General features: G+C 49.4%; 1 protein-coding gene across 2 annotated transcripts in view; it reads right to left on the bottom strand.

Moving 5' to 3' along the window:
• The window catches only part of TENM4 (teneurin transmembrane protein 4), a 2,309,694-nt gene that overhangs the window by 328,732 nt on the left and 1,957,091 nt on the right, over positions 1-23,871 (bottom strand). For both annotated transcript variants that reach the window (XM_081155445.1, XM_081155446.1), the window contains 2 exons: positions 8,451-8,738; positions 4,953-5,222 (listed from right to left, as the gene is read on the bottom strand). In XM_081155445.1, coding sequence (XP_081011571.1) covers positions 4,953-5,222; positions 8,451-8,738 — 558 coding nt within the window. The remainder of the gene's footprint in view (positions 1-4,952; positions 5,223-8,450; positions 8,739-23,871) is intronic.

Here is a 23,871-nt window from a genome sequence, read left to right as displayed (position 1 = left end):
GGTCAACGCTCAATAGCTGAGCCACGCCAGCCGGGCCCCATAGATTTTTAAAACCAAGTCTCATGAGCATGGAGCCAGGGAGGGTAGAGGATGAGTTGAGTTAACTTGGTAATGAGCTTCTTTCCACTGTGCTTTGGAGATGCTAACCTACCTAATCTCCTGACTCTGAATAAGCAATCTGACTGCTTAATTAGGTTAACCAACAACTTCCCTTTCGACACCCCAGGCTGCTTGATCATTTTGGGGTAACTGTGATTCTGTTTCATTGTTTCTTTTCTAAGGGAATTTCTCAATTTGCCCCTGGGACTGAAGCGCTGGTGAATCCCACTATTCCAGCCCCGCCATGCCTCTTCGGCTCCACGCGTGGGCCTGTGCAGTCGCCTCTCCCGGGAGCACCTCTCAGCCCCTTATGCTCTGGGACCGCCTGCTTGGCCTTCAGGCCCCGGTGCAGACCCTGAGCGCGATGAAAGACTGAGCCTGTGCACTCCCAGGGCCAAACGAATGGCTCCTTTCACTGTCATCCCACAGCTCTTTAAAAAATTAATATTAATAGCTAGCATGAATTAAGGACCAGACCAGACACCTCATCAACGTAGTACAAGCTCACAGCAACACAGCAAGGAAAAAAGAAGACATGCTCATTTTTGTTGATGTTGTTCTTGTGGTAAAACATACATAATCCTTTTCACCATTTTAAGTGTACAATTCAGTGGCATTAAGTGCATTCACACTAGCTCATCTCCAGAACTTTTTCATCATCCCAAACGGAAACTGCACCCATTGAACACTCACTCCCATTCTTCCCTCTCCCAGCCCTTGGTAACCACTGGCATGTTGTCTTAGGAAACTGTGACTCAGGGAGGTGAGGTGACTTGCCCAAGGTTTCCGAGCTGGGACACGGCATGGCTGGGATTTAAGGCCAGGTGTCCTCACTAACTCTGGACCCACTGTTCTTTCCAGTCTGTGACACTGCCTGCTACCCCTCCGTTATAGATTGTGCCACAAGGCTGTCATATCACAGGATATCCATCTAGATGCTCCATTCTAGAACAATGCCTGGCACACTCAAGGAGCTTGGAGTAATTATAGAACAAATTACAGACTGAATCTACAACAGAGACACTGTGTCAACTTGACCCTGTGGCTGGAAATGGAGCTCACATTGCAACTTTTGCTTTCTAGAGAACATTTATTGAATGCCGACTGTGTGCCTGGCATGATACGGGCTCCTCCTCACTGTCTCCCAGACTGCTGGCCCCACTCAGCCGGAGAAGCCAGGGGGGTGGTGCTGCCTGGAGGCCCTGAAGAGGAAGATTTGTGTTTACATTACCCAGTCAATTCTGTATTTATTTTGGATATTAAGCAGTGACATAAAAGCTGCTGACATTAACCTTTGGGGGCAGAAATTGGCTTTAATGGACCCCATAAAAGTTATTATTGATGGCAGCTGCACGCAGCATCACTGTGACCTTAGCAAAAGCCTCCACCGCTATCAATACTGTTGACAATTACTATTGACTAATGCAAGGCCAGGCGTGGGTGGAGGTGGAGTCGGGTTCCTGTGGCTGGAAGTTGCTGGGGATTATGCTTTGCATTTGCATCTGGAAAGGAGCTCTGAGATCTTGGTTACACATTTTGATGACCTCAGTTGAGAGTCCAACACTCTTACTGATTCCAGTGGAGCTGGGCAAAGGGCTCACACCACAGGATCAGAGAGATATGAATTCAAATTCGAGCTTTGCCGACTAGATGACTCACTGGCTGTGCAATCTCTGGTGGGTCAGTTGACCTTTTTGGAGCCTCAGTCCTCCAATCTGGGTGATGGAAATACCATGGTGTTGTCATGAGGATTCAAGGCAATCAATCACACATGTGCACCAGCTTGACACGCAGTAGGCCCTCAGCGTGTCTTCTCTCTACTCCTGAAAAGTGGCCACACTGTGATGTGTTTGCTTTACATGTCCTGTGGAATTGAGCCCAGTTCTGATCATAAGACCTAAGTTCTCATCACAGAAAAAGGGGAACTGGGGCCAGGATGAATATGAGAGAAAGAGAGGGGGATCATGGGAGGAAGACTAAAGAGTGGGGGGACAGGGAGAAGAGAGGAAGAGAAAGACCCAGGACTGGAGGAGAGCCTGGCTCCAGCTCAACTGGATGAGGCCTGTGTACCCATCACCTCTCTGAACCCATCCTCAGCTGTCAATTGAGGAGATAATGGTGTGAACACGAGCACTGTCAACCTCATCAGGGGATGAAAGGGAGCCATTCCTATGGCTCATCTACTGTTAGTACGAGTCACTGTCATTATTTAGACTCCAGGATAACAAAGCTCTTAATCTAACTTCCTAACTGGGAGAAAGTAGACAAGTGTGTGGGTACCCGTGGGGTGTCTGGGTTTGGGGAATCCAGGGGCTCTTTGTTAGGTCCCCGTGCCCACCTCCTTTGCATGCCCACCTTCCCTGAGTACAGTGAGGCTTGGAGTGTGGTGGGCAGTGCAGAAATGGGTAATCAGGAGAGGGTGGCACAACCCAGGGAAGCAGGCAGCCACGTCCCTGTCCCCATTATCAAAAGCCGAGGCTCTTCAGGCTTGTTGACTATGTCATTATCACCCAACAGAGGCTTAATTCAGCAGTAATTCAGCTCTCAGGGAACATACAATATCGTGGGTGGTGTGCACCTCACTGTCATGACTTTATGGAAAAGTGATCATTTGTCACCATGGCAAGAAGACCTCAAAACAATAAACAACCCAAGTATTTGGCTATAGAAGAAATTTGCTATAACTAGGGCGACAAGAGCAAAGATTTTAGAGCCACACAGGCCCAGGTTCAAGTCCCATCTTGCTAGCTGTGTGACTTATGCAGGTTGCTTAACCTCTTGGAGCTGCAGTTTCCTTGTTTTGTACTGGGGAGGGGGGATAATAAAACCTACCTCAAAGGGTTGTAGGGGAGTCAATGAAATCATGTAACTAAAGCATTTACACTGTGCTTGTTCTGCTAATCAGCAGCTGCTATGAGCTATTAATGTTATTGTTATCATTTGCCTCTTGTGCACTGTCACCTTAATGTAAGCACTCAGATTATAGCATCCTAGATCTGAATGGACCTGTAGATCATTCAGCTCAGTTATTCCCCAAAAGTGTTCATTAGAACACTGTCCCCAGCAGATGCCCTGGGAATAAAGGGTTCTATGCTCAGATCAATTTGGGGAATGTTGCATCTATCCTTCCTTGGTAATCTATCCATTAGCATGCACATTAACTTATTTTAAAAGCTCTGAAAAGTCCTGCACAAAGAAACTGACTTAAATTCCTTTAACCCAGTGTTTCCTACATTATTGGACCACAGAGTAATTCTCCTCCCCCATCTAAGAACTATTAATATTCTTAGAATACAGTAAATTCTGATTTCATTCAAACCACTTATTTTATAGATGAGGAAACTGAGGTCGGTCCAGAGAAAGGATCCAAGTTATCTGGTACCACATCTCAGGTCAGTGATGGAACAGAAGAATCCTATCTCCTAATGTACAGGCCTCACATATCATGTTGGTGTCATGGTTCAGTGCATGGTGACGGCGGGGAGAGGAGGGGCTGCTGGCTCAGCTTGGGCCTTGGTGGGAAGGTGGGTGAGGGTGTGTGGATGACTCCCCACTGCAGAGAGGGGAGCTCCTTCAGGTGATGAGCTCACTGGCCCTCTCAGGGGGCTGATTTGAGGTCAAGGGAGGGTAACACTGCCAAACCAGTATCCAGGACCTGCATCTCCCCCACCCCTCAGACAGGTGCACAGGCTCCCTAGGAAAACCTCTGAGTTATCTGGGAGGAGTGGTAAAATGGATATGGAATTCTGCTGCACCTGACTCTTTAAGGAGATAAATTTCTCATCTGACCATAACTTCACCTGGTCTTCTGCCTGGTCCCAAATCTGGAACTGTGTCCTCTGTAACCCAGCTGGAACATCCTTTTCAGAGGCTAATCTGCCTAAGCCTTCAACTCTGAAGTTAGAGCTGGAAACCAGTAGGGTGCCCTGGTGCCTGGTTTGGCTCTTGTAGTTCTCATCCAGACTGCCTTTCCCACACCCTCCTTCCTACCCTGGGGTGGAAGCACCAGCAGACCCCCTCACTGGACTTCTGAGAAGCAAAAGCTTCCCCCAGACAGAGGGGCTGTCGCTGGTCTCTGCCACCCTCCCTGAATCTTCACTGCCAGACTCCAGTAGGACCCTCCTCAGGGCACACTTGGGTCCGCACAGCAGCCCCGTGACTGGCGGGGCACAAAGCACGAGAGAAAGGGAGACTCCCCCGGCAGCAGCCTGCAGGGCGCTCAGGTCCAAGAGTAAGGAGGAAAATTCTGAAACCAGACTCCCCTTCCTACACCGGAGAAAGGAGGCCTTGGGACAAGAGGCTGCAGAGATGAGAGCAGAATACGGAGTCTAGAACGCCCAACACTTCCCCAGATCTGCAGATACCGGAAAGCTCAAGCAAAACCTCAGCTTTTAAGTTATCCCGCCACATTCGGCAGCCATCCACTCATCAGTGTAAGATGCTGGCGTGGGGCGGCGTCCACGGTGATCGCCCAGGACTGCCGAGCACCTGGAGGCTAGCGTCTGCTCGAGCAGGACTCAGGCAGGACCCACGGGGCTCAGGCCCTAGCAGTCACGCTGTGGGGGATGGGTTAGCACCCTCCTCACACACAGGTACATTGTGAGCAATAAGCCCACCCCTTAAGCACCGGCCTAATCAGGAAAGAAAGAGCAGAGACCCAATCTCTGTCATGGCACTGACTGGATGGTATTTCATGTGACTGTGCGAGAGGCTCTGACTTTTGACCACTGAGAGCGAAGCAATTTTCACCCACTTCACCGGAGCCCCAAGCAACGGAGCATAAAATCAATCATGTAATTAAAACCCCGGTCCTGCACCCCAGGAGCTCGGCACAGGCCAGGCGGCCCACTCACCGGTCTCGGTGTTCTCGTGCTCAGTGTCGGTGAGCGTGAGGTTGGAGTTGGCCCTGCTGGACAGGCAGGAGCTGCGGCCTGACCGTGTGCTCCGGCCCCACAGTCGCACGGGGTGCTCAGGGGACAGCACGGTGTCGGCCTCCAGGTCGGCGTCGGAGCTGGCCCCCATGGAGTAGCCGCAGTGGGGGAGGCCGATGTCTGTGCGGTACAGGGTCCCGTGAGGCGGTGTCACCTCCCCCAGCCCCAGCTCGCGTAGGGTGAAATTGGCTCCTGAGAGGAAACAAAGGAGAGTTTGGTTAGGGAGTGAGGAGGGGTGTTCCCACTTGGTCCCTTACCCCGGGACTCCCTGCTGTCCTTTGAGCTCACTGTGCCTGGATAGTTCCTTCTGCCCCTTCCCCACCAGTCCAAATCTTCTCCACCCTTTAAGGAAGGGCCCACTCAGATGGCACCTCTGCTGCGAAGTCTCCCCTAACCCTGCACCCTGTGCAGAAGTCACTGCTCTTCCTCTGAGCTCCTCAGGGTCTGTGGCCCAAGTCATCCGACACAGAGTTAAGGTCTGGATTCCTCCACTGATGATGACCTCAACAGGGCAGGGGCCATGCATTGCTCATTCCTAAATCCCTGTGACTAGAACAACATCTGGTACTTAGAGGTGCCCAATAAATGTCTGCTAAATTGAATGGAGGGCCTTGGGTCCCCTCTTCCAGTCTGGGTGGGGGTGTGGCACTTGCCAGCAAGGCAGTTAAAGTCATGAAATAGTTCCCTACTGCCTGGTAAATAACTGATGCCCAAGCCTCCTCATATCCAGTGCCCCCAGCCTCTGCTCTGCCTGTTTCAGCTTCTTCCCTACAATACCCCCACCCCCCATGATGAAATCACCTCCCAGTCTCTACATGATGCAGTTGCTGAAAAGTTAATGTCAGGAGGCTCAGCACAACAGGGACCTCTGGGCTGTTCACTGGCCAGGGTCTGGGCCAGATCAGATGTTAAATATTTTGGATATTACCCCTATGTGCCACAGTCCAGTCTGCCCTCCTCTTTTTCACTCCTTCTAAATTGTAGCCTAAATTCTCTGTCCGCTTCCCACCCTCGCTGCATGCCACACTTCCTGCATGTCCAGTTTTCTTCCCTCTGATCTCCTTTCCCCACTCCTGTCCTGTCCACTCCCCAGCTCGCCACCCCCATCCCATATTCCTGTTCCGCTGGGCCAGCCCTCCCATGGGATACCAGTCACATGTTATGAAGAATGACTGCTGCATTAAGTGAGAAATCAAATTTATTTGCAATAAACAGCTCTGGCTGCATTGATTTCCATATGGCTTGCCCTGCATACCCTTTTAAGCAGCCAGACTCAGTGTCAATATGAGTGAGCTGAGACATCCCAGGACTGGAGAAATGCAAGGTGAGGGCAGACTCTAAAGGCTCGGTGATCCCGTTGAGCCAGCCCAGCCCCTCCCCCTGCTGTGTGAGTTTAGAAGATTTATTTCACCAAACATGAGATGTCCTCCTGTTTGCTTTAAGTCCTTCTGGCCTCTTTCCTGAGGAGCCCAGGATACAAGTTGACATCCCACCTCACACAACATGTAGCTGTGCAGTCTTGGCCTGGTGACATCACCTGGGCCTGTGTTCTTGTTTGCAAAATGGGGTGATAATCTATGACCTGCTACCCTCAGGAATTTTGAGGACCCAGGGAAGTAATGGGAGAGAGTAATGTCACACCTGCCTGTGAAATGAGAATGCTTCTTATTTGTTATTTACAAAGACAAGGTGCACCCTCATGTGCTAGGGTGGCATCCAGGCCAAGTTGCTCCTGGCCGAGCTCACTGAGCTCTATCAACCATGGGTAGGACCGAGCTGAAGCAAAGCTTTGATACCATTTTGTCCCTTCCCCTCACTGAGACCCAGAGATGACAGTTATTAGAAGGCAGCATTTATGAAGCATCTGCTCTGTGCCAGGTACTGTGCCAAGTGCTTCATTTATAGTCCTTATTAATTCTGACCACCTTCCTATTAGGAGGCATCACAGTTATCCCATTGCCCAGGGGAAGATGCTGAGAGAGGTAACAGGGGCAGAACCAGAATTCAAATCCGGGTCTGTCTGATGCCAGAGTTTGAGCTCTTACCTGTAAGCTGGGAGAGAGTAGAAGAGCCCTCATCTTTGAAGCCTCAGAGGCAGCCCTGCTAACAAGTCAGCTTTCATGTGGATCCAGGCCTGTGGGGGAGGCTACTGTAGGCTGTCAGGCTGTGTGTGTGTGTGTGTGTGTGTGTGTGCGCGCACGCGTGTGTGTGTGCCTGCCTGTGCGCACACACGCCCAGCTCTTCTTACCTCTGTGATCTTGGGCAAATGACTCATCTTGGTGTTATTGTAAGGATTAAATAACAAAGTCAAAATGTACATAAATTACACAGCACCATGCCTGGCTAACTCTGTCTGTACAAGGGGAGTGGGCAGAGAAGCATCAGAGAGGGCTGCACATACACGCAGGGATTGATAGGGGCCCACCGAGCTTCAAAGAAGGCTCAAGGCTCTGCAGGCAGAAAAACGGGAATCACAGAGGCGCCAGGGTAGAGAACATATATCATGGCAGGCGTGGAATAAATGAGAAGTCCAGTAGGTCTGGAGCATGGGTAGTGAGGTGGAGAGACACGGGATAAAACAGTCCAAAGAGACAAATGAATATAGGGAAAGGCCTACTCCTAAGCCAGGTTAAGGAGCTCGGTTAAGGGCCATTGGGGAGTCATTTCCAACTTCACTCCAGCTGCAGTGCAGAGAGCTGGAGCACCCATAGGGGGCAGCACCTGGCGAAGAGGTGTTGTGGTTATTAACCCACCCAGAAAGATAGGGCCTGAACTGGGACAGTGGCAGAGGGGAGGGAGAAGAGAGATGAATTCAGAAATGAAAGGTATTCTGGAGTCGGATGGACAGGCTTGAGTGACTACTGTGTGTAGGAAATGAAGGAGTGGGAGTCAGGTGCCAGGAGAGTCCTGAAATTACTAAGTTTTTAGGTCTATCTTAGGAACAGCTTCCTCTCAAGGTCAGGACAGTGCTTGACACAAAAAAGTGCTAAGATATGTTTGTTGACTGAATAAATATATGAACAAATAACAAAGCTAATGACTAAGACTTATTCAGCACTTACTTGGTGTCGTCGCACTTACCACTTACATACAATTCCGTGCAGTAGGGAGACCACTCATGCCCATCTGACAGGTGGGCACTGAGGCTTAGAGGAGAGCCTGAGGCTCTGAACTCAACCCCAGGCAGTGTGGCAGACGAGGACCCCAGCTCCTCACCACCTCATGATGCCTATGAGGAGGTGAGCTTAAAAATGAATGACCTAAGTGTGAACTGCAGGGTAGGCTTTGCCTAGATACCGGTGCCAAAACAGCAGACGTGGTATTGACGCTGTGCCCTTGCTAGCCTTGCCGCTCCCCTGCGCCCAGGCGCAGGGCCACCCCTGTGGGTACACTTGCCCACACCCTGCCCCCGCCCCTCACCTGTGCGGCAGAACTCCTCTGCCTCCTGCGGCACCATGTCCTTGATGCGGCTGCCATAAGCGAGGCGGGCGTCCTGGTCGTAGGCCTTCAGGGTCTCGCTGGAGCTGTAGGACTTCTGCGGGGCCTTGCCCTCCTCGCTGTCGGCGGACGAGCTGGTGTAGCGGCGCTCGGCGTCGCGGCGCCGGGTCAGCGAGCGGTATGGCTTCCTCTCCTTCACGTCCATGGCCTCCGGCCCGCGCTCCTCCACATCCACGAACAGGGTCCTCGCCTCACTCAGGGCTGAGCGGTCTGGAGCCGGGAAACCACAGACAGGCGTCAGCTTGGACCCCAGGCGGCAAAGACAACAGCCTGGTCCTTCCCGGGCCTCCATGCACCCTGCGGTGCTGCGGAGGAGGGCCTCAGGCTCCGAGGGGTGAAGGCACCGCTCCAAGGCCACAGGCCCATAAGTAGCACAGGCTGGCCTTGCACCCAGAGCCTCTAACGAGGAATCCTGTCTTTTTCTGCTCCTCTGCCTTTCCAACATGAAGTTGCCTCATCCTGTCCTGTCAAGACAGCTAAGGAGGGCCAGAGGCACTGGTTTTCCTAACCCTCTAGGCAGGAATCCCATGTTTTTCCCATCACTGTGCCCAGCTGCAACAGGGCCTGACACAGAACAGTGGCTCCTTAAGAATTTGTAAAATGAATGACTATACTCAGACATTGGGATAAGCACTTTGCATATATTATCTCATTAAATCAAATGAGCCCAGGTATAAAAAACCAATCCACACTATCATCACCAGATAATCAATTACTTGCTTATTGTTTGTTTTCTTCCACTAATAGATAAGCTCCACACTAGCAGGGGCCCTACCTGTTTTGCTCACCTAGAGTGAATCCTATAATACACACTGGTTTAATTAACAGCCAGCCAACCCCTATCTGACAGTTGAGAAAACTGAGGTTCAGAACCTCCTTCAAAGTCAGGAGGTGGTAGTAAAGGCAGATCCTGAACCCAGGTCTGCTTTGCTCTAAAGCCTGAGTTTTTCCTATTCTGTTACATCCTCTTGAGTCCCCTTGCTCCCACTCTCACTACACAAGTGTCCTTCCAGCTGGGCCAGCTCTGACTGCCATGCAGACCAGACAGAGACCTCCCTCACCTCCAGACTCACCATCTCACCAGCAGCAGCAGCAGCACCTGGGGAGGCTACAGTGCCAGCCCCATGTCTGGGTGTTGCCAGGGTGTCTGATTGGGGGGAAGCTGCTAACCTCCCTTTCTCCTCTTTCCCTTATCTTGATCTTTTCACCCTAGACTGACACCCCAGGATTTTTTTAAAGCTGTCACAGCACCCTCTTTCTCCTTCCAAATGTGTTCCTTTGGCTCTGTGGTAGCAAACATAGTCCCCTACAAGAGCCGGAGGTTCAGCACAGAAGGAAAGCAGAGTATCCTGCACAAAGTATGATGAGAGCTCTTATGCTCTTGACACATACAACCTTCTCAGTTCTTTCTTTCATTATTCCACTTTTCAGAGCAACATGGGTATACAGAACATTCTGCTGGATAGCTGTCATATTAGAGAAGCCACAGAGCGAGAGAGAGCTGTGATCTACAGGGCTGGCACGGGGGTCTCAGTGTAGGGGCGTGGGCCTCTCCAGGAGGACAGTGGCCACCCAGTGCCTGCCAACACTGTGATGTAGGAGTGCAGGGTGTCTTGTGAATTTTTAAGACAAGTTACAAATTTGGACTTATATGTAAAAATGTTTGTTTTTTAGATTTTTTTTTTTTTTTTTTAATTTCAAAATGCTTTACAGGCCAAACAAAGCACACTGATGGGTCATTTTGGTCTGAGGGCTGGTGGTTTCGAAGTTCTGCCTTTAATCATGGATATCTGCGGCACGGCATCCCTTTGGCCTGAAGATGCTCTCTTCCCTCCCAAGACTCCAGAGGTCCTCTTCTTAATGTGGTCACATTTTAATCCTCACTTCAATCCAGTGATATAGATACTATGTTTGTCTGGAAATCACAGATGAGTAATTGGGAAGTGAAGTATCCTTCACTTACCTTGGCTCCAATGCAAACTCTGTCCTTGTTAAAGAGCCCTCTAGATCCATCAAATGGGTCCATATGTCCTAACCTGGAAAGGTGCATTGCTTTGCTCAGCATGAGAATGTCTGAGGTTACCACTTGGTGCCTTGGGATTTATCATGGATCCCAAGTGTCTACTGTAGATTTTCCTCTACATGTTCTCCAAGGTTTTAGAACAGTGCAAATACTTGTGATTTTATTGGTACCTCAGAATAACCATGAAGCACGTAAGACAATGATTTTCACCCCCATTTTATACACGGGGCAGCGATGACCCAGAGCCATACAGCCTCCTGCCCAAGGCCACATGGTGAGTCAGTGGCAAAGCCAACATTTCTCAACAGATGACAGTATCTTAGGGTTGTAACTAGAGCCAAGCTACATGGGAAAGTCACATTTTGGGGACCCAATTCTCAAAATGCCCCTGGAAACTGGTGCTGGGATAGAAGTATGACCTAGGGTACATAGAAATCAAATCATCTTACTGGGGCCCAAACCCAGGGCTCTGAGCTCTGAGCTCTGCGCTCTTGATGTGGACTGACAAGGTGATGATCCTCCCAGTGCCCGAGGGCTGTGTGTGTGCAGGGAAGACAGGCGGTGATACCTTCTCCTCCAGGGTATGTAAACCTGTTTGACCGCAATCCATAATTTGAAATACATCTCACAGTGTGACCCGAAACACACATTTATGTATGTGAGTGTGTGTTTAAATATGTAAAATGGAAACAAGATTCATAATACCAAAGTCGTCATAGGGTGAGCAATGCACTGACATCTCCCATTTCATTCTCCTTCACTTTTTAAAAAAGGCTGGTTATAACTTCCAAAATTGATATCATGACCCAATAATGGCTTTTGACCCAAAGCATGGTTCTGGTCTAATTTAAATGAGGATTTATGGTGACTGCTGTCTAGCTCCTGTGACCTTTGGCCCTTCACCTCCAACCCATCCCCCTGGGTGACAATGATAGAGATAATAAAAGTAAGCACTTGAGTGACACTAGTCATTAGTAATAGCAGTTGCTAGTAATTCACAGTATTAGTAATGGTATTAATAATAGCCAATATAATATTACTACTAGCAGTTAATATTTATTGAGTACTTACTTTTATTAAGACTATATGTGGTAATATTTTAATCCTCACTTCAAGCCAGCGATATAGGCACTATGATTGTCTGCAAATCACAGAAGAGAAATTGTAGGTGAAGTATCCTGCCCTGGGTTGCACAGCTCGTGAGTGGTGGAGCCACAGCTCAGACCTTGGTGATTGAACTTCGCACGTGGTTGTAACTGCTAGAAAGTATTTCCCTTATATGCTGTGCCAGATGAATTTCCTAAGCCCAGATCATGCCGCTGACATGCTTATGCCCCTCTAGCAGCCCTGCAGAGCCTTCAGGGTGAATTCCAGTTTCTCGGTCAAAACACTGTTCTACGTCTGGCCTGTCTCACTTCCACTCACTGAGCCACTTTCTGGACATTAATTCTGTGATCTCTCCACCTCCATGCATGTTGTTGCATCACAGAATATCCACCTGACTAGATGTCTGCCTCTCTCCTTGACAGCTGTTCCTGAGGGCAGGCCTGGAATCCACAGAGCACTGGGCTGGTTAGATGATTTGTAAATTGTAATGTACCTCATATCTATAGGCACACAGGATTGAAGAATTATTACTACCAACGCCATCATTGTCCTCTTTATTGGTTTGTTGTTATTTCTAACCAACGAATCTTATAACTGCTTTAAACACAGCGCAAATCAAGCAGCTGAGTATGTCTGGGAAGCCACGTTGCCAACACACACCTCAGTCACTGCAGGCCTCAGGCCAAGTCTGGAGGGTCTGGCTGCAGCTCCAGCTGAGGTTTACAATCAAGACAAAGGGTGTGTGGCCCCGCAGGGGGATGCTGGCCCAGACCCTATGTGTGAGATGCGTGAGACCCTGGCCTGCTGTTGAGACGCGGCTTCAGAGGAGTTCATTCCCATCCCCTGTTATAGACCAGGCTCGTGCTGGGTGCTGGGTGCTGGGAGCTGGGTGCTGAGCGCTGGGTGCTGAGTGCTGGGCACTGGGCCCAGGGATGAGCCCACAACAGCGCTTTGGGGGCAGCTCACGGTGCCTTTGGGTGTCAGCCACGGGAACAAGGATGAGAGCTTTGATAAAGCGTGAACTGCAGTTTTAGAGGTTTCTCCTCATGCTTACATGGGGGCCATTTTTGGTTTGTCTACAGGGAAGGAGAGTGGACCTGGGACAGGAGAAGGGAAAAAACATATGCATCAAGCACTGTGCTCTGGGCTTTCACACAACCCCGCAAGAACTCTGGTTATTTTCTGTTTTAGAGAGCAGGCTATGTGACCCAGCTGATAGATCGAGGTCACATAGCCAGTAAGTGACAGCACTAAGACCTTACCCAGTGACTCTAAAAACCACATTTTGTGAGTTTGTTTCTTTTTCTTTTACATGGAGCTGGGCTCGGATGGCTCTGGAAAGTCAGAACAGGTAAGTAAATGTGGGGAGGCCTCAGATACACCAAGTGGTGGCGGTCGTCAGGGTATCATTTCAGATGGGAAACAAGGCAATAACAGTAAAACAATTACTGTTAACCGAATACCTACTCATGTGCTGGGTACTCTGTACAGATTATTTCTAATCCCTACAACAACGATACCATTAGACATTACCCTCTTATTTTATACTTTCTCTTATCTGCTCTTATTTTACAAATGGGGTAATGAGCTCAAAGAGAAGGGGACTTGCTCTAGATCACATGCCAAGGTCTGGATTTAAAGCCAAAGAAAATGTTTAAACCCGGAGAAAAGTGTTCCACACCTAGTACCATGGGTTAATTCATCTGGTAAGTAATTGCCAAGGGCCTTTTCTGTCCTAAGTGCTGCGGAAGGTGCATGGAGGTAACACTGAGGCTCCCTCGTTTCCCCTCCCTCCCCCTCCTCCCCCAACACTGTGCCCCGCGGGCTGTTCCCAGTCTCCTTCGAGGCCCCAGTGGACAAGACCAATGAGCTTGCTGCTCCTCGGAGCTTCCGAAAGACACTGGGCGGGTCAAACAGGGAGAGAGGCAGGAGAAGGTCACCACAGGCCCCTATGCCCTGTGAGGAGACAACCAGGGACCACTGCCCAGAGACAGTGACATCTAAACCATGACCAAAGGATGTCGGGGGGAAGTGGGCCGGGCCAGGCAGTTCTGAGGTAAGGAGAGGAAAGAAGTTGAAATCTGAGGCCTTCCAATTCTCTGAACTATAGTAAGAAGACATTTATTTCACAATGCAGTACACATACAAGTCTACAAATTTCTAACTAAAACAAAAATTTCAAAAACTAGCCTAACTTTTCCTCAAGAGTGAAATCTGATATTTTCTATCTGACTCTCTTCTACTAAAATAGAATTATGGATGGGTTGGCAACCTACACTTTGAAAACACTCCTCTAGGTAACAGTGGATGAAAGTCAGAGGTGTAAGAGAATGTGGGGACAGTCGGGCCCAGTGTTCCCAAAGCCCAGGCTGCAGGGAGAGAAAGGGTTCAAGATAAAGCCTGAGAGGCAAGGAGTGTGCAGCCGGATGGAAAGAAGAGGAATTTCCATGAATGATTATAATATGAGTGGACAACAACATGCAAATGTGCACGTGCCAGACAGCCTTGATCTCGAGATCCCCGGAAAGCATGTGGTCCAGCTGTTGCTCAGGGGCTCTGATCGGGGTGGGGGCAGGATCTGGCCTGGGAGAACGGCAATGTGTGGGACTGAAGAGAGGAGGGGAGACGAGAAACAAAGCTTTGATGTGTGGGGAGAAACAAGAAGCAAACGTGGGCCCTTCCTTGGGCTCCAGCAATATTTATGAGGGGCAGGGGCCTGGAACTTTCTCCGGGGGACTGCATCAGATGTACAGCACTGCTGAGGCGCCTCTGCCCCTGCCAAAGCCCTCAGGGGCACTGGGCGCTGTTACCACCCCGCGTTTCCTGGAAACCTCAGAAACAGAGAGGGACGAACGAGGAAATTGACTGAATTTCTTCTGAACTAAGGTTTATAAGCTTTCCTTAACATAAGCACACGGTGATATTTTTATTTCTTTGTGTGTCAAAAAGGGCCCATAAATATTTCAGAGCTAAAATGTGTTCTACCCCTGGGCAGTATCTCCGTGTGTGTGTGTGTGTGTGTGTGTATAAAAATCATCATACATTTTTGTTGTTGCCTTAATCCTTCAAAGTTTGGTCTTGCAAGACCTTTGTTTTAAACTCCAATGTGATATGAAGGTGAATGCCAGAGGTAGATGGGGGGCATCTGTTCTGTGTAGCGCTGTGTACAAACCAGAGAAGTAGGCATTGTTATACCCACTTTACAGACTTGGAAACTGAGGTTCAGAGTAGCAAAGTGATGCTCAAGTTCACATAATATGCCAAGACTGGAACCTGGGCGATCTGGCTCCCACATCTGCACTCCCTGTTGTACATTTCTCTGGCGCTGTCTCTTTAGGGAAATCCTTGCCTTTTTAAACAGTGAGGCAGCAGTTATAATAATGGTGGCTAATGGCAGAGTCTTTACCTGCATTACCTTATTTGATCCTCACCACGCCCCTAAACCATCCGCATTTGAGAGATGAAAAAACCCAGGATTTAGCGAGGTTAAGTGCCTTGCCCAGAGGGCCATAGCAAGGAGGCGGCAGAGCCTGCGCCCGTCCGTATGAGACCCCAAGGCTCAAGCTTTTAATCAGACCCAGGTCATCCCCTATTCTAATTCGCTTAAATGTTCTGTGTGTCCTTTCCTTTTGATTTTTAGCAGCATTCATTCCTCCGGAGAACCGAGTCAGCACCTGACTGGCTTCTGGGAGGAATGCTCTTACAGCGGCTTCTCCGAGTGTGCCCCGCCCAGGAAGGCAGCACTGCGGGCAGGGAGAGGGCCTTCTGGGGACCGTGGGGAGTGTGGCCGTGTGCCCAGCTGGGCCGTGGGGACTTCCCTAATCAGTGGCTGGCAGGCAGGTGACAGATGGTGCTGCTGCCTACCGGAGCCATCCGCCCTTGGGTTGGAGGGCTGGTCACAGGCCAGGCAGTGACGGGCGGACGGCTGCTGCTCGGGTACCGCTCCTCTGATCCTGGGCTGGGAGAGCGCTCGGCGGAGCTGCCCGACCCATCTAAGGGCTGAGCAGACACCGGGCTGGGACACAGCAGGCTCTCAGCCAATGGGAGGTAGTGTGAGGGCGTGTTTTCCAGGTTTCTCCATCTCCATCCTTCCCCTCCTGAAGCTATCTACCAGCCAACGATCCCCCTTCACAAACGGTGGCATCTCAGTGTCAGAAAATGTGTTTGCTATTGCATGATAGATTGAAAGTACCACCGAAGGCCAGCTGGCTCAAGCACCATCGATGTTTGAATCCCCTTCGTCTCCTCCTTACTAATTGGTCACACTATGTCTAAAGTTAGGACTTTACTACCTCTGGGGACAGCTCTGACTGTGCTTCCTAACATGGAAACCTATCTCCTTTTAGCTCCCTTCTGTAGGCCTCAGCTCTACTCCTTGGGGTCTTATAAAATAAGTCCAATGCCTGTACCCTGGCAATAGCCCTTCAAGACTAAAGATGGGCCAGTCTGTGTGTCCTTGGGTCTTCTCATCTAACTGAACATCATTCCTACAATTTTCAAGGCTCACCTTTTCGGTGACCTTTTCCTGGGTTCATCCATCCTTGCTCCCTCTTTCCCATCTAATAAGCTTTGTAAGATCCATAGTGACATTTGAGGACAAAGAGTTGGACCAGCTGTAGTCAGAGGGACAGACACATCTACAGGTGATTCCAGCACAGTGACACAGACAGTCTGGGGGCAGAGAGGGGACACCAGCTCAAGTGGGGTGGGCAGCAAAGGTGCCTGAAGGTGGTGATGTCTGAGCTGAGGCTGAAGGCTGGGCAGGAGTTAGCTAGGGGACAGGGAGGGGAGGGTTGGCTAGAACCACTGGGAACCTCTTGGTGCAACAGAAATATCCTCCATACTCCTTTCTCTCCTGAAACCAACACAATGTACCCACAGGGCAGCCCAACCCCACAGGGCTTTCTTAGAAGCACACCTACGGGGGCCTCCAGCTAAGCTGGCTGCCCGCTAGGACTGAGTTTCTTCATGAACAATGCCTTAAGCCATGGTCTTCCATAGTTCAGTCCCCACTGAAAGGGACCCTGTTCCTTCTCCCTAGAAAACCCCTTCCAGGGTCAATCCCAAATCTCAGGTAATTAGAGGGCCAATTCTTTGCAAAAAGTGTACAGGGGCCCCGCACAGATTTCTGATGTTCTATGGCTTATTCTGGGACCATATTATGAGATAATTAGAAGGAGGGAAGAGCTAGTTGGATTCATTAATTGCGCATCCCCTACTGTGTCCAGGGCTTAATCTGCAATTATCGGGGGCTCCTACATTAAAACTCCACTCTGTGAGGGGTGAAGGGTGAGAAGGGAGAGCCAGAGGGGACACCTGGCACCCCAGGGAGCAGAGATTAGCTTAAGGCTTCTGTGAATGGTGAGACTCTTAGTTGTAACACTAAAGCCCCCAATTCACATAAGCCCCCCAAATCTGTGAAGGTAGCGACTGCCCATGCCCTTGTGGAACCACTCAGGGTTCTGTGTTTGTAGAGAAGAGGGAGCTGAGGCTTGGAGGCTGTGACTTGCTGACGGCCACATCCAACAAGTGCAGACCAAGAGCCCCCAGCTTCCTGGTGTTTCCTTTCAAGGCCTCAGTTTTCTCTCCCGCAACATGGGGTAGCTTGGGGGTGGGGCTCATATGTAATCCATGCCTAGGGATTGCCTTTATGTCCCCAAACATACATACACACACCTGTGTACCCACGCATATGTGCACACACACAAAATGGGTTCAAAGTACTCTGTCAAGAACCAGGAGTTCTGTAAGGTGCGATGACTGCAAAGCACCTTGGGGAGGTGCCAAGAGGGGTCCTGGCAGCAGACAAAGCCTGTGTTAGCCAAGGCGTCCCAGGAAGGGATGTCCAGGAGGGAAGCTGGGGAGGGCACAGTGGCTCTGGCAGACTTTCACTTACATCTCTGTGTACTCAGCCTCAAAGAAATAGCAAAAAAGGCTCATAATGATGGGAAAACCCTAACTGCCTGAAACTGCCGCCATTTCCAATAATTAAAGGCAGACTTAATAGATATTAGGGCCCTCTTTCCAGCAGCTGGGTGGTCAGGCGATTTTTATTTCAATAATTAGCTGCTGTAAGTCACAGAGAACTGGAGACAGATAAAGGCAGGCCAGTCTCTCACGGAGCTAATTGTGCCCAGGGTTCTACATGCCTAACCAAGCCTCGCGCTGCTCCCATTTCTTTCATCCAGGCCTCAAAGGACTTCGCCATCGGTAATTAAGTCTCCTAAGTGCCGTAAAGGAAGCGATTCTCCTTGGCAGGCCGAGAAAAGAAGAGGCTGCTGGGGTGGAGGTGGGGCAGCCAGCCACGTGCCTGGCCCCCAAGAGGGGCATGGGGAGTGGGGAGCTGGCCTGGTCGGAGACTGGGCCTCTCAAACCTTTGGCCTCTGGGCGAAGGACAACCGCAGAGCTTGTGGCTTTGCTGGCCACCTCCTGCTGAGTCCGCTTCAACGTGCCCCAAACTGGAAACAGCCTGGATGGCTACTCGAAGTCTTTCTACATTTCTCACCCTGGAGAGTCCCCGGGGGATCTATTTGTCAGACATGCCCATTATGATGGGTCATACAAATACCACTCTCTAGAGTCTTCGAGTTAGACGGGAACATAAAGGACAGTCGCTCCACTCCCATCTGACAACTGGGCTCCCTCTATGCGTCTGCACAGATACCAGCCGGCCTCTGCTTGGTCTCTACTGACAGCGGCCTTACTCCTAACACAGTTCAACCTCTGAGCTTGGCCTCAGACAGTTCCTTCTGACAATGAGCTTGAATTTGCTTCCTTCAAGAGTCTTCCCAATGGCCCTAACTCTACCTTGGAACCTCCCAAACACACCTAATCCCTCCTCCCCAGAACTAATCTCTCCTCCCCTGGCACCAGGAAATGGTGAAGCACAGTGGTAAAAAAATCACACACTCAAAACAAACAAACACAACGAGCTTTACATCAAAAGCACAACCCCAAAAGGAAAACTCAATAAATTGGACCTCACCAAAATTCAGAGCTGTACTCTGTGAAAGAATCTGTGAAGGAGATAAAAAGACAAGCTACAGAGGAAATATTTGCAAACCTATATCCAACAAGTCTGGCATCTAGAGTATATAAAAAGCTCTTGAAACTCAATAGTAAAATAGCCCAAACAATCCAATTAGAAAATGGCCAAGAGATATAAACAGATATTTCGCTCCCGAGGATGTACAGATGGCAAATAAGCACATGGAAAGCATCATGGATCATCTGGGAAATGCAAATGAAAGCCACAGTATCACCACACACCTACCACAAAGGCAAAAATAAAGCACAGCAGTGACTCCAAATGCTTGCAAGGATGCAGAGAAACTGGATCACCCATGCACTGCTGGTAGGAACATAAAATAGTTCAGCCTCGCTGGAAAACAGTTTGGTGGTTTCCTATAAATTTAAACATGCAATTACTGTACAACCTAGCCACTGCACTCCTGGCATTTATCCCTCAGAAATGAAAATTTATGTTCACACAAAAACCTGTACAATGTTAGTGGAAGCCTTGTTCGTAATAGCTAAAAACTGGAACCAGTCCAGATGTCCTTCAACAGGTGAATGGGTTAAATAAATGGTGGAATACCATGGAATACGACTCAATGATAAAAAGAAATGAATTAATAATACAAATGAATCTCCGGGGAATTGTGCTGAGTGGAAAAAAGCCAATCGCAAAAGGTTACATACTATATGATTCCATTTATAGAACATTTTCAAAATGACAGTTTCAGAAACGGAGAACAGATTAGTCATTGCTAATAGGGCAGAGGTGGGAAGGAGGCAGGGTGACAATAAAAGGGCAGTGTGAGGGGTATTTGTGAATAAAATGATTACTATCTTGGCTGGATACCCTAAGCTATAGGTGATAAAACACTATAGAAGTAAACACACATAAGTACAAGTAAAACTGGGGAAATCGGAATAAAATGATTGACCTCTATCAATGTTCCTATTCTGGTTGTAATCTGCTATTTTACTAGTTTTTCAAAATGTTAGTAATGGGAAAAAGTGGGTAAAAGGTATCTAGGATATCTCTGTATCATTTTTTACAACTCTATGTATGTGAACTACAATGATCTCTATATAAGTTTCAATTAAAAAATAGGTTTCTTGATTCAGGCAGATTCAGGTTTGGACAAATCTGTGCAACTTTGGACAAATAAACTCTTTGAGCCTCAGTTTCTTCGTCTGTAAAATGGGGATCGTATCTACTCCATGTTTCAGGATCGTCTTGAGGTTTAAATGAGGCAGTCAATGGAAATGTACAACTCTATGCTTGGCATATAAATAAAAATTTAATATACAACAGAGGCAAATTTTTACCCAGGATAAATATTTCTGTGCCTTCCCCTGATTCAATTCCCACCCGCCTAGCTTCCATGCAGTCATCATTCTCTTGAAAAGTCCCTTTTGGTCCGTGTCACTCTTTAAAACACCATGGCTGAAAACAGGAGTCTGACAACAGTCTCATTATCAGAAACTGCCATGGCATCTTATGATTTCCAGCTATGATGCCACACTTTACATGCTGTTTTTGGCCAATTGCTGGTCACTTATTTCCTGTGTAATGTCTTTACCAATAAGGTAGCAAGCTGCTGAGCTCCATACTCACCTACCAATTCTTATGCATCTGCTATGTTCAGGCGCTAATAGTGATGCAGACACACCCGGGGAGCCTCATGTACCTAGGACAGAATCCTCGGGACAACCCTGGAAGTTAGGGGTGGTGGTGGATTGCTGTAGTAATATTACCTCCCTGTACCCACACTGTTGTGCAGTCTCCCACACTGACTCCGAGGTTGGCCACGTGCCCTGCATTGGCCAAGGGGCAAAGGGAACATGAGCAAACACAAACCAGAGACATGAAATACCCTGGAGTCTGTGGGCTTGCCTGCTCCTGTTATTCTTGGAAAACATCCATCGTATAAAGAGAACCAGGCCGGCCAGCTTGTTGCTGCAGACACAGGGCTGAGCCAACCAGGCCCCTATTGATTGTAGCTACATCAGTGGGTCCAGAGGACACTGGCTGGACTGCCTCGCTCTACCCAGCCCAAGTCACTGACCCTTAGAAACAGAAACCAATACATGGTCATTTAAAGCCACTATGTTTTACAGGGATATGTTACATAGAAAGGCTAATGGATATAGGTATTATTATAATTTCCATGTCATAGATGAGGAAACTGAGGCTCAGATCATTAAAGTACCTTAAAAAATAAGAGGAAATGTTATGAGGACAATAAGGGTAATGCCTAATGTTTAAATAGTGCTTCACAGCTTATAAATTTCTTCCACAGTATTGTGCAATTCAACCCACCATCCTATGTGCCTCTCTTTTGGGGAACTTATCAACATTATATTTATATTATATTTATATTTAAGTAGTTGCTTAATTATCTGCTCTAAGCTCTGTGAAGATGGGAGTGGCGTTCATCTTGTTTCAGCATCGACTCTCAAACTTCAAGTCTCGCAAGTAGTAGCGCTTCATAAATAACGACTAACTGAATAAATGAACAAACACCTCTGAGTAGCTATGTCGTGATCCTATATTAGAGAGACACTGATGTCCAGAGAGGTCGAGGGCCTTGTTTCGAAGTCACACAGCTAGCAAGAGGCCGGGTGGAGATGCAGTCCAGGCCTTCTGACTGTAAGTGCAAAGGTCTGCCTTACATTCCCTGTGCATCCCGAGGGGGGCGAGCCGAGGAAATGAGTAACTGCCCCTCAGTCAGGAGGGAACGCTGCGGGATGAATTCCACATGTTGAAGGAATGCCAATCCCCAGGCTCAGAGGACTCCAATCAAACCGAGCTCCCAGCTGGAGCAGCAATGTGCTGAGTGTGAGCCTCAGCGCCTGGGACCAGAGATGCCTGTGGCCACCAATTCCACAAGGACTGGTGCCATCCAGCCCCGCCCCCCCGATTTCACACAAAACCACCAAGCAAACCCAGGAACACTGAACAGCTCGGCCTCGCCCCCGGGCCAGGCCTCATGTTCCTCAGTGCGAGACCAGCAGGTGCCACTGCCCAGCTTTGCATCCTCCTGTCCCAGGTGCCCCTTCCCTCTACCCAGCCCTTCCCCACTGTGCGCCACACAGGTGACATTCTGGGAATGCCCTTAACCACTCCGGTCCCCCCCCCCCCCACCCCCGGGCCCCGGACTCCAGCAGAGAAGGCTCTGTTTGCCTTCCCAGCAGTCACCAGGAATGGGATAGACGTCATGATCCCCTACAACTGCGGGCTCCTGGGGGGGGCTCAGTGGCCGCAGCTGCCTCTCATATTTAAAGGGGCCCCGAGCCTGTCTTCTCCATGGGGAGGCTCTGGCCCTTGGCCCTCTGCTGGCTAATGTTACACCTGGGTCACTGCAGTCTGACTTCCGGGCCAGGCCTCACTTTGTTCTCCTGATTGTAGTCCTCAATCTGTTTTCATTAAAAACTCTGCCTGTCACTCCATTAATTCTGCTTTTCTGGGTTGTTAACTGTGCCAGCCTTTGAGGCTAGTCCAGCTAGAAGAGGAAGGGGAGTGGGGCTGCCTGCTCGCGTCCAGGGCTGGGCCCCAGAGGGGCTAAGGTACACAGGGCTCGCCTGCCTCTGCCAGCCAGCCACGACCCAGAGTTGTCTGGTATGGCAATTCTAATGTAAAGCCTTTCACATTTCCAGAGTCACCGAGACACTGTGATGCTGCGAGACAGGCAGCATGCGGACCATCACCACCTCCAGCTCACAGATGAAGACATCCCCGGTAGGGAGAAAGCGGCTGAGAGCGTCAGCTCTGTGGCCAGATAGCTAGGCTTCCAATCCCAGCTCGGTCACGCCCAGCTGTGCGCCCGGGACACGTTATCTAACCTCTCCACCCCTCCTATCTAAAGGGGAGATAGTAACTGTACCTGACAGGTAGGGCTGTTGGGAGGATTGAATGAGTTAATATGTGCAAAGTACTTAGAACAGTCTTAGCACTTGGCTATTTATTATTATTATCAATATTTTATTCTGGCCCAGATACAGTTCTGGGTTTTCACACTCCACTCAGACCATTGCATTAAGGAAAGTCCCTGCTTAGCATCATTTATTCATTCATTTAGTCACTGAGTGAATATTTACTACGAGCCTACTATATGCCCAGATCTGTGCTGGGATGCATGTGACAAGGTCCCAGAAAAACAGAAAAGACACTAGTTTTGAACAGGTTTGTTTGACTTTGAATCTGAGCCCTGCATTAATTATGTCTGAGCCATGGGCAAGGCATTCCAGGGGCCTCACTATCCTCATCTGTAAGATAGGGCGATATTTATATCCCTGCATCCTGTCTCTCCAGGGGACCCACATGGTCGGAGCCTTCTCAGACCAGAGCCCTGGCCCTCGTCCAGCTCTGACCAGTGAGGGAGGAGAGGTGAGCAGTCCCTAAAGTGATGATGACCTGTGCAATGGTCAGTCACTGCAAAGGCCCCTGCGTTCTAGGAAACCTGAACCCTCTTCAAAGAGAGGGTTTTAATTGGCTTAGGCTCTGTGCCTGCTCCAGGGGAGCATCACAAAGCAGGAATTAGGCCCCAGGAGGGCCAAGCCAGGCCTCACAGATAGGCCAGAAGGCTAGGGCCCCCATCTGCCTGACCTTCCAGAATTGTGTACCTTTCATCCTGATGGGGGCAGGGCAAGGAGGGGCCTGCTGCCTTTTCTTTCTCTTCCCATCCCATGAGTGCAAGAGAAGGGTGTTTAAATCAGAGCCTTGAGCTAAGAAGCAAATGGAAAGGGCTGCAGAATAATTTGTAGCACAATCTAGAATAAGTCCTGGCTTAAAATTCACAGTCTAGGACAAGCAATTGAATTTACCTTCCCAGAGGGAGAGGCCCTGGGCCTGCACTGAGAAAACAATGCTAGGGCCTTTCCTGGGCCTGGCACTTCACAGTTTACACAGCACTGCGAATCAAGCTACCCCTGGTACCCCTCTCCTGCCCTGAGAAGTAGGTCTGATACCCTCATTAGTACAGGAAGTGTGGCAGGCAGGCAGGCAGGCAGGAGCATGGGTTCTAGCTCAGGAGAGCTGACTGAGACCTGGCTTTGTGACCTAGGCAAATGACAATAATATACAAATGGCGAACACAAGCGGTGGCTCTTATTTCATTGGGCACCTGGCACGTGCCTGATGATACTTGTTTGCCAAACTGTTGCCATTTTATATAAACTGAGGCTCAGAAGGGGCAAGGATGT

The sequence above is a fragment of the Miniopterus schreibersii genome (assembly GCF_964146895.1).
Source record: "Miniopterus schreibersii genome assembly, chromosome: 12".
Lineage (NCBI taxonomy): Eukaryota > Metazoa > Chordata > Mammalia > Chiroptera > Miniopteridae > Miniopterus > Miniopterus schreibersii.
Note: the sequence above shows the minus strand (reverse complement) of the source record. Positions and strands in the feature narration are given on the sequence as shown.